General features: G+C 36.3%; 1 protein-coding gene across 1 annotated transcript in view; it reads right to left on the bottom strand.

Moving 5' to 3' along the window:
- The window catches only part of LOC145688887 (nose resistant to fluoxetine protein 6-like), an 88785-nt gene that overhangs the window by 26914 nt on the left and 49695 nt on the right, over positions 1–12176 (bottom strand). The window contains exons 3-5 of the mRNA XM_081763052.1: positions 10345–10526; positions 4677–4903; positions 1892–2059 (exon numbers count right to left, since the gene is read on the bottom strand). Coding sequence (XP_081619178.1) covers positions 1892–2059; positions 4677–4903; positions 10345–10526 — 577 coding nt within the window. The remainder of the gene's footprint in view (positions 1–1891; positions 2060–4676; positions 4904–10344; positions 10527–12176) is intronic.

Consider the following 12176-nt stretch of genomic DNA (forward strand, 5'->3'; position numbering starts at 1 on the left):
GCACTCCGATCGCAAGTTTCATTTTGTAGTTAAAAGTTCACCTCTAAATAAATTTTGAAGATTTTAATTCTTTTACTTGGTATTGACAGCGCTCTAAACCAGATAAGTGTGTGTTTATCATCTTAAATGTAACATCACCTTTTGCGAGGAAAATCTATAAAGGAAACTTAAAAAAAAAAAGAAAGAAAGAAAAAAACTTGTAAGGAGAGAGTGCTCTGTCTCACGAAATGGTGCAAAAGGGGTTCACAGAGTTTCATTGTGGTCGCACGAACAGTGATGAGCGTTCTGGTAATCTAAAGAATGTCACATTTGAAGACAAGGTAAATAAAATTAATTTTACTGTGTTGAAAGATCGTCGAATAAAGTACACATGGTGGTTAAGATAGTAATCATCTCAACAGAGCATGTTTCTAATATACTTCTTGAATATTTAGGTAACTAAAGAGGAAGCTATTGGCAAAGTAGGTGAAACAATTGTTCACTGTTGACCAAAAGCGGAATTGCATGAACATGTCAAAACACTGTTTGAACATGTGAATACACAACTCAACTGAGTTTTAGAGGTCTTATGTCACTGTTGACAAAACTTGAAAACATTACTACAAACTAAAAGCAAACAACAGTCAAAGAAGTGGATTTTGGCAGGAAAATGTGCCTCAAGAAAAACATCCTGGTAATGATTGTCTTCCCATGATCGTATCTTCATTGACTATCTGGAAAAGGATAAACTATTATATTTCAGTATTTTACTTCCTTTTTAGACCGTTTTCACTAAGAACTGATAAGAAGGTGACCCTAATTAGCGAAAAAAACATCTTCATCATGACCGTGCACTAGCCCACAGCTCTGCAATTGCCATGGCCAAAAACGTCAAATTACACTACGAACTGCTAACTAGTCACCATATTATCCAGACTTGCCTCCTCTAATTTTTTTCAGAAGCTCGAAGTACTGGCTCGATAGAAAAAGATTTCCATCTTATGAGGAAATCATGCTTAACATAAACGTCTATTTTATAGCATTTCACAACTATTTTATAGCAACAGTGGCAGATCCAAGGGGGAGGGCTATAGCCCCCCTTTGACCCTCAGGTATACACTGGATAAAATGGGCTTCAATCGTGCTTTACACTGCATTAAACGGTAAAATATGGTTGAGCCCCTTCCTGGATCATATCCTGTATATATATATATATATATATATATATATATATATATATATATATATATATATATATATATATATATATATATATATATATATAAGAACTCAGTCTGATTTTAGTTCGATATATGTTAGGATAACATTGAACAACATATATCGAACTAAAATCAGACTGAGTTCTTTGTTTGAGGCTAAGAACTTATTTATTAGACTAGGATTAGATACCCTATATGTTGAAAAATATTTAATGTTCAGTACGAAACACCTTTTTTTTTTTCATTTCAAAGTCGCGGACTTATCAATTGTCCCTCGTGAGCAAAAGAATCTGGTATTATATGAAACAAATGGTTTTAAAAATTTAGAATTAGCGAAAAACATCAGAATAAATAAAATATAGGTTAAGAAAATATTTAAGAAGGTTGATATGATAATATCTCTTGTCTCACGTCGTATTTTAAGTAGAGTAAAAGAGTGACTTCCACATAAAAAATAATATTAATAATATTACCCGTAAGAGGAGATTAAAATACATTGCGAACATACTCTATTGAATGAAATCACTTAGATTCAAGGAATGTCTTTTATATCAGAAGAAATGTTTACTACATAGAACTGATGATAGGACTTAATTATTGCATATACCGTATAAATAGGCGTGAAAGTTAGTTCACCCCAAAATGACTTACACTTCGTATATACAGGGTGGCGCACGAAATGATCCACTTACCGCTATATCTCGACGGTATCACACACGTGTGAAACATTATAATCCAAATCATACTGATTGCACGTATGCCGTGCATAGATAAAATTGACTTGGAACTTTCTTTCGTGGTGAAGACCCATTTTGTGTTAGATTTGATTGAAAAGGCAAGTAGAAAGGACATCAGATATCCTGTAATAAATGAGAGAATAAACATACAATAAGAATTTAGATAAATAATTTTAAATACAGTTTTATAATTTAAATGTCCTATATTAAGTGATGAGATATGAAAATGCCACATTAAAGTAATCCATCTATTCATAACAGATAATGTATACAATGAAAGTAGTTGCAGTCTTTGGTATTCTGTATTTAAAAACCGATTTATTTTTATTACTAATAATGACACACGTATTACTGCAATAATATTTTGCATCCTTTTCATCCTTTTCTTTCTCTTTGGACCTTTCCCTGCAGTCTTGAATTTGGTATCGTGCAAATGAATGGCATACTATCTGAAGCAAAAATATTCCATATATACCAAACTATTAGTTGTTAAAAAGAAACACATTCTATCTATGCTATGATCTCATTATTCCAAACAAATTAATTTATATATAGACTAACTACTAAATATGACATCCATAAGCCTAATTAGCATTATCTGCCAAAATTTATATTTACTGAAGTATCCAAAGCTTCTAAATAAAAACTTAATTTATTTCAATGACTTTAAAAAACAAACTGTTTCCTAAAGGGAATTAGGAAATTGGGGAAATTTAACGACTGACATATGTTCCTTGAGCTTGTAGGTAAAAGGACACGTAATTTGGTAGGGCCTATATGTGAGGATTTCATTTTCTTCAGAGAATAGCAATCTATAATTAACCCTCTTAGGACTATCTGAGTTGTTCTGACATTCCGTTGTATAATTTTTCTATTTAAAATTATATTAAAGATTGTTTGTTGAAATTGGCAGATTAGAATTGTACCACATAGAAGTGACCCTATGCTTTGGTCCTATGTTTTCAACCCTATGCTTTAATCCACATAGAAGTGACTATGATTGGTATATATCCCTACTATCAAATACTCCATACTGTGTTGTATGATACATAACTTTCTTCTTTAGAATGAGAGTTTTACTTTTATGTATATTTGTAGCACTCCTTTTTCAATTTTCTTTACACTGTTGCACTTTTTAAAAAATATCTCTAACCTACTGTTGAACTCAGTCTACTGTTTGCTTTGAAAGGGTAAAGATGGTAAATCCAACTCCGTTAGTTACAATGTTAAAACGTAAGATATGAAAAATATCTTACTGATGGTAAATGGAAGAAAGAATAAAAGGAGTTCGTCCAATTTAGAAGCAAAAGATAACACGAAATGAACGATATTATCATAACATGTGTTCAATGGATACTTTGTGTGAATATAGGTACTATACTCTCTTATCAATGTGCCAATTTTCTTTCTCGTGAGTGTGTTATCATGCTGTCGCTGTCACCACTATATCTCAGTTGGCAACATTATGTTTCTGATACTGTGTTAAACTGAAAACTTTAAAATAATTGTTATTAGTGACACACACACATCCCAAACAGTGTAAGGAACGACTTTATATATAGACCTTACACTAAAACGGTTACTATAAATATCGTAAATAAATTTAGTAACTTTTGTTGCAACTCTTCACAACAAAGAATTTCGAAGATAAATAGGTATATTCTATTATATAAGAACTGAAGCTTTTCTGTCATTATGAATATAATTCCTCTATCAAAAAGGTGAATTCTACGTCGTCCAACGTTTCGAGAGTCGACAATATTGTTCTAGTCTTCAGGGTAAAGTATGAGAGGGATAGAAACTATACATAAACCACCTGTCAAATTCAGGACTTCGCTACGTTCAGTGAAAGATGATTTAGGATCTAGGACACCAAGAATGTACCGTATTCCATGTGAATGTGGGAGAACTTATATTGGACAGACTAGATGTACAATCGAAATTTGACCAAAAAAAAAGAACATTCCAATTATATCAAACGACAGCAAGCAGAAAAATCAAGATTGGCAGAGGATAGCATAACTGAGGGACACAACATCTCTTTCTCGGGAACAACTTTGATAGCAAAGTGTTCAGGCTACTGGCAAAGAAAAGTGAAGGAAGCAATAGCAATACTAGAAGAAGGCAAGAACCTCAATAGAATACTGGCCTTCAACTGAGCCAAACATTACTTCTCCTCAATGGAAGAAAACGTATATAAAACAACCAATCAGAACTAGCCAATCAACCCAGCAAACAGCCAATTACAATCAAGAAATAAATTGACGTTGATTAGATCGCCATTGACCAATCAAATGCCGCCTCCTTCCTTCCAGCACCTATATAATAAAGGCATAATAAAGAGTTTTTTAATCTCTCATACTTTATCCTGAAGATGAGGGAAATGTTGTCGGTTCTCGAAACGCTGGACGAAGTAGAATTCACCTCGCTGATTTCCCGAGAACAATTATATTCAGATCTATTTTAATTCGCTTAAGTATGTATTTTAAGCATGTTAAATAAAACACTTGCTATAGTGAAAAGATAATATAATAACACTTAAACACCCTACATCATTTTCTATATCGTTATTTGTACGTAGCCCTCAGAGTGTTAATTTGCACAAATTCAATGTCGAAAACAAAGAGAGAGTAGATGTAAATTATTAATCAAGCTATAACATACTGGAACATTGGCTAGTTTGATATTTTCCTAATTATGACATGGACACTTCTAGACAACATATTTCCGAATCCTTTACCTTTGTTTCTATCGTCTCCTCTTTCGACATTCTCAAATAGCTTGCATGTAACTTTCTTGATGATAATTCTTATATGTGCAAGATGCGTTTTATCATCTTTCAAAGCCACATGGACGCTTCTTTCCTGTTGATGATGATGTATCGTGGTTTCTTCCTCGTCATCTGTCATTACAATGTCTACAATCGTTCCCAACACCATTAAGACTCCAAGACTACTAAACAGAGCCCTGGAAAGATTCGAAAGAATAGGTTTATTATTGCAATTGAAATAAATGAAAAATAGCTAATATGTTATTTACAAGTAGAATTTGCGTAAGGAGTACGTGTGTCACTGTCACGCATAACCAAAATTGGAGTTTCCGTTACTGTTACTGTTCAGAAAGCCATTTTATATAACCGGATGTTCGTTTCCTGATTATTCCCCTTCGCTAGAGGGCTATTTGATATAACCGAAATTTAGTTCGGTTATTGTTTTTAGGATAAAATGGCACCCGAACAGGGACAGTAACTGAAACTCCAATTTCGGTTATACACGTAAAGACAAACAAGAATCGGCTAGTGAACAGTGAATTTTGCTACAAATAGAATACACAAATAAATAACTTATTCGAGCAAAATAAAAACTGTTATGATAACGAACGACATATTTTTTCGGCGACACAATAGTATTTTCTTTGATTATTTTGTCGAAAACTGAGAATTCACACTCAAGCATGTTATCTTGTTTAGCTCGATGTGATCTATCGACTGATACATATATCTTGTTATTTTGACAAGATTTTAGTTATACAGAAATTAAAATTTAGGACTTAGTGACATTTTTAGGCTATATCTATTCACCACATTATGTACTGTCATCTTGCTAATGAAGAGTTTCATAAGACTATGTTTCAATATAAGTCCCATCTCAATAAGTGATATAGTTTTCGTACATTATCCATTTTTAAGTTTACAAATTAATTATATTTTTCCTCCTTTTCTTAAATGCTGCGAACAAGCTTTTTACACTTACGTATATAATTTTGTTCAGCTTAATAAGATCTATCTTATTTTTGTATTTTCAATTAGTGCATGTCTCATATTTCAACATTTCTTAACGTTAAGTACTAAAAATATTGTACATTTCTTTTAATTGACTTAGGAATAATTAACATCATAAGCAATATGATAATAAAAACAATGAGAAAGGAAGATGGCTTGGAAACTCTATTTTCAAGTACCAGTTCACAGATCGACATTTATTCAGGATGATTAGTTGCTATATTGAAACCCAGAGCATACTCTTCATGAATCTAGAACGACTCCATGATATCTAATAATTATAATTTCATAATCTAATTTTCATTAGGCAAGTTATGGTAGCTTATTGATTATTTTTACACTAGACAGACGATTCTTAAGGTAGAGATAAGTAACTTTTATTTGTACCTGATGGGATAACTAACTAAATAAAACTGCCGAAGTTTATATACTGTATTTTAGTGTATAAAAGCTATGTCCTGCAAGAAAGGAGAAAAGTTGTGGCGTTGCGCGAGCATGTACTTGATTGGGAAACCAATGGCGGAGAAAGCCAAGGGAACTTTCAGCTTCACAATGCAGGAGAGACAGACCTCAGTTGGCTTTCAACAGCAGAGGCGTCATTTCAGGTTTTGCTTGGGGTAGGAAGATCCTTCATATAGATACAGGTATATATATATATAATAACAGGATATTAATGAACTATATCGACAAACTTTAAGAGGTGATTCCTCACATCAAAATAAGAGAAAAAGTTCATATGGGCGAAAAGTACATAGTTTCAGACCTAGGGCTGTCCAAAATCCCGAAAAAGCCAAATTTCTAGAGGACCTATTTCGAATTCGAGAAACATTGGATGGTGGTCCTTATCAGCGTAAAGGAAGTCACATATACGCAATCCAAAAATGCATATTTCATTAAAGTTCAATGGGTGTACAGAGTATTCCATGCAGGGTAAAATTCCCAGACATGCCATTAACCGAATTTTGGGATATGCTCTGATATTATGATTGGTCCAAAGCAGGCACGCGATAAGTCTTGATAACAGTGAACACGGAATCCTTTGGCAGGATGTCGGAAGTGTTAAGGATCGTCAGCAGCACGGTCGCTCGTACTCGGGAAAACGCATGCCGCAATGTTTTCTTTCACGCTAATAAATGAAGAAAACGTGAAATATACCGTGACGAAATACATCACATCACACGTTCTTCCGAACACAAAAAACATGGAGCTGCCAGTTCCTAACACTTCCGACTTTCCTCCGAAGTATTCAATGTCCATTGTTATCAAAGCTTACCTCCTGCCTACTTTGGACCTTTCTTGAAATCAGGGTATATCAGAAAACTATTGAGAGCATATCTGAGAATTACACCCTTTTTCTATACACGTATTGAAAATTGACGACATATGCACTTTTGGATTGTGTATGCGAGGCTTCCTTTATGCTGATAAGGACCACCATCCACAGGTTCTGGAATTCAAAATAGGACCTGTTGAAATTTTTTTTCGCAATTTTGGACAGTCCTAGCTCTGAAACTATGCACTTTTCCACCATAGGTCCATATCAACTTTATCTCTTATTTTGATGTGAGGAATCAACACTTACAGTTTGTTGGTATAGTTCATTAACACCTTATATATATATATATATATATATATATATATATATATATATATATATATATATATATATATATATATATATATATATATATATACGAGGGCTGGAAAGAAAAAGTGACAACACTGTCCTATCCTCGCACAGGGAATTTTGAGCGAGCTGCAGTTGGCAACACTCGTAGCGGGTGGGTGGAGCTATACAACGCGGGTTGTGGCGCTAGTGTACGTACGGCAATGATCGTAGTGAAGTGTGTTAAATGCAGGTTGGCAAAGCACACCACTCTAAAGGTGATATTTTCCAAGTTAGAACAACGTTCATGGATAAAAATCGAAGTGGCCCGTGGTAAAAACGCCACGGAATGTCACTCCGGACTACATGAAGTATGCGGGAATGACGCATTGCCGTATCGGACTGTGGCATGTTAGGTAGCAGCGTTTCGTGCAGGACGTGGCAGTCTGCAACAGGAACCAGGTAGAGGACTCCATGCGGTCGACAACCGAGTCATTGAATTGATGCAATCGTTGCTGTATGTGGACAGGAAATCGACTGCGAAGGAATTGGCGAACGAGGTAGGAACATCCCATACCACAGTGTTGAATGTATTGCACAATGTCCTTGGGTACCGAAAAATTGCATCTCGGTGGGTACCGCACCACTTTACAGACGTTCAGAAATGGCTGAGATACGCCCTCGCAAGGGATCATTTGGCACGGTACAGACGGGAAGGTCGCGCGTTCCTGGACAGGGTTATCGCACTTGACGAAACATGGCACGGTCGTATGAGCCAGAACTGAAGCGCCAATCAAATGAATGGCACCACCCATCATCTCCCCGACCCAAGAAGCTGCGTCAGGAACCTGGGAATGTGAAGGCAGTGCTGATAGTGGCATACGATGTACAAGGTGCCATTTTATGGTATGCAGTTCCTCCGAACCATACCGTCAATGCAGTGTACTACTGCAGCTTTCTGGAAGAACATCTTCGTCCTGCACTCTGCAGGAAACGACCCAACTTCATAAGGGATCTACCCATTGTTTTGCATGACGCAGGTGTTGTGAGAGACTTGTTTGCACGATGGGGGTGGGAGGTTCTATAGCACCTACCCTATTCACCGGACATGAATCCATGTGACTTTCATCTGTTCCCTTTGATGAAAGAACCACTACGAGGGATGCGTTTCCGCAGCAGAGATGCCAAACTTCGAGCTATAGGGCGCTCTCTTGCAGACATCAACAAAGAGGGCACCGCTGCTGGTATTCTGCGACTTCCCCACATCAGGCAACGGGTGCAACATGCTGCAGGAGATTACATTGGAGGCCTGTAGAAATTTTATGATTGTCCAATAAAGGGTTCGTGAATGATTTGGCTGTTGGCACTTTTTTTCAGCCCTCGTATGTATATATAAAGAGAGAGAGAGATAAATAGATGTATATCTCCACTAGTCTAGTGTGTTGCAGAAATTAATTGATGTTTTAAAAATACTGAATTCATTATTAAAATTTTTCTAACAATTATACGTAAGAACCTTGCTTGGAAATAATTAATTCCATTAGTGAAAACCGCGTCCAAATATGGCCAATGGTTCTTGCTATAATCGTGAATATGCACATATAAATACAAGTCAAACTTAAAACTTTTTTAAGTCGGTTTAAAAGGTTGCAAATCACTTCACTTCCATATGTTGCACTTTTGAAAGCATAATGCATTGTGCTTACACAAGAATTATGGAGATCTGGTGAGTAGATAAAACAACTGTTTACTAGCTTAGACACGTGAAAATTGCAACTTTGGAGGGAACAACTGTGTCCAAATTTGAATAAATTACTCCTAATCTGGCTATGTATACACCCTTGGTCACTTTGCATTTTGGCACCTTTAGAGAGAGCTGTCCAAGTTTCAGTACATTAATCACAAACTTTTCATGCGTGCACTCTTATTCACACACCACATAAACAGGGAGTAAAAAAAAGTTCCCGATATACCCAACCAAACCTGTGTGGTGTTACGGCTTCATGTGTACAAACGTCTGGTCAGAAATGTGAGAATTTAAAGATATGTGAATAGTAACGATAGCATGTACGAGCCTCGTCGCAATTGACGCATGTGGCAGAAAGTGTCGACGGAATTCCTAGAAGTACGTTGAAATGTGTAGGGAAGTGTATAATCTAAGAGACTATTCAGAAAATAAGGTTGTTTCTTCTCAGAACTCAAGAACTTGTTTTCGCTCACTACTGTCGTAATATTTATTTCAATACATATATTTAAAGAACTTGTATTTCTCTCACTATTGTCTGAATTCTTTGATCTGAAATGTCTATTTCAACAACTAGTTTTTCGCTCACAACTATCCGAATTGTTTGTTCTGAAACAGCTACCACAAGAACTAGTATTTCGCACATAACTATCTAAATTATTTGTTCTGAAACGTCTACTTCAAGAATTTGTGTTTCGCTCACAACTATTTGAATTATTTCTTCTGAAACATTTACTTCATAAGTTGTATTTCTCTCACTACTGTCCGAATTGTTTGTTCGCCATAAGATATAGTAGCCACCCATTGACGTATGATGGAGTAAAAACCATTTACGTTACTCAAAGTTCCACGTCAACTTTAGTGAGTGAGTGTGTATGTGTGTCTAGGAGGCTTAGGTGGGCAGGTCATGTAGCTAGAATGGAAGAAAGTAGAAACGCTTTCAAAGCCTTGACTGGAAGACCCATAGGAAAACGACCATTAGGAAGACCTAGGCGCAGATGGGAGGATAATATTAAGATGGATCTCGCAGAGATAGGAATACAAAGTAGAAACTGGATGCAATTAGCTAAGGATAGAAGTCAGTGGAGAGCTTTTGTGAACGCGGCACTGAACCTGCGGGTTCCATAGGCCATAGAGTTAGTTAGTTAGTGTGTATGTGTGTGAATGCAGGTAACAAAGGAACTTAACTTATACTAATACGATATCATACTCTTCAATTATACCTAAGAGAATTTCTTTGGCAAATATTACCTAAGAGAAGATACAAACTAACTTACAGCATGATAAGATACATAGGCTCTTTCCATAAGGAATATTTGCTGGTTAATGTTTTCACCTCTATGATGTTGAATTGTCTTAATGGCCCCTGGAAGCTATCTGTTGACAGCAATATAATGCTCCTTACATCCTTAATGGAGCATTCCTGCGGAAGGCAAACTCCCATACTGATCAAGTGACTCTGTAACACAAGATGTACAACTTGATATGAAAAGAAATAAGCAGTTCTTACAGTTATTTTTTAAATCCTTACGAGGAGTAGTTGGAAAGTAGTGCGTCTATTGTTGTAATTTTATTTGTTAATTGATTTTCAAAATTATTAAAATTGCACCTCATAGTTACACTTATCCTCTGTGTAATGCACTCGTTTCCTTTGTTTCAAATTGTCGTCGTTGGTGTGCTAATGATTGAAGAATATGGCGACCAACATTGAGATGAGATTGAAGCAGCGAGCCGCCATTGATTTCCTGTCAGCTGAGGATAGGGAGTCTATCAAACTTCCTCGTCGAATAACAGCTGATTACAGTGACGCTACCGTTGATGTCAATACGATGAGACAGTGGGTCAGGTAGTTGAAATAAACAAATCCGGCCACCTCAAGTGTGTTTGATCAACACCGTAGTGGATGACTTCTTACCACATCATATGAGCAGAATCGAAATCGTGTAGACGAAATGATTTGCGGTAACCGTCGAATCAAATAACGACAGATTGCTACAGAAATTAACATTTCCTAAGCAAGTGTGTACTTTATCGTAACTGAGGTACTGGGGTATCACAAGGTATATGATCGTTGGGTCCAGCGAATTCTGACGCAAGAGCACAAAATTCAGAGGAAGCAAATTTGTTAGAATATTTTGACCCGGTACGAGCGTAAGGTTGAAGCTTTTTCCAGCGCATTCTCATGACGAATGAGTCATAGGTGGATTATTTTGACCCCGAGAACAAGAGACAGTCCGGGTTGGGGTACCATAATAGCACATTTCCACGTCCAAAGGAGTAGAAGGTGGTCAAATCAGCGTGTGAAGATATGGTGACTATTTGGGGGGAGAGATTTTGAAGGTGTCATGCTCATTGACTTCTCAAGACAGGGAACCATAAAACTTCTCAATGCTATGTGGAAAGATCGAAGAAGGTCAGCATATTGTGTTCTGCGTCTGGAAGGGCTTTGGTCCAAGTCTGCATCACAACAACGTTCACCCGCACACAAGCTGCTAAACATAAGAGGGGTTTAAGTGCCTGCTGTTCAAGTACGTACAGCCTCCGTCTTGCAGATTTCAGCTCTTCACAAAAATGAAAGATTACCTTAAGGAACGTCATTTTTAATCTGATGACGAGGTGAAAAACCACTATTCAATCCTCGTGTCGACGAAAACTATTGGAATTCTTCTCCGATCAGTCACACCTGACTAGTCACTCGTCGGTGTAAGTGCGTCGAAAAAATGCGGATAAGTCAAAAGTAAACAGTGCATTATATAGAGGATAAATGTACCTATCGGGTACAGAAAGAAGTTTGAAAAATCGGTTAACAAGTAAAAAAGGTTACAGCCATGGAGGCATTACTTTTCAATCAACCCTCGTACAATTAGACTCATTTGCAACATAATCTTTAAAACTAACCGAAACATAACAAAAATATCAATTTACACATAACTATGTTATATTTAAGCTCATTTGTAGTGCAATTTAGACTAAGGTGTTGTAAACTAAGCTCAAAAATAAGTGCATTCGGAAGCATGATAATATACATATGGAGAGCTGCATCAATTTGAAATAGCTTCTGGAATCCCTATTATATAATAACGGCAGGCACATAGCCAAGGGGGGTCCG

Source organism: Thermobia domestica, chromosome 7, assembly GCF_964235325.1.
Source record: "Thermobia domestica chromosome 7, izTheDome1.hap1.1, whole genome shotgun sequence".
NCBI classification, from domain to species: Eukaryota; Metazoa; Arthropoda; class Insecta; order Zygentoma; family Lepismatidae; genus Thermobia; species Thermobia domestica.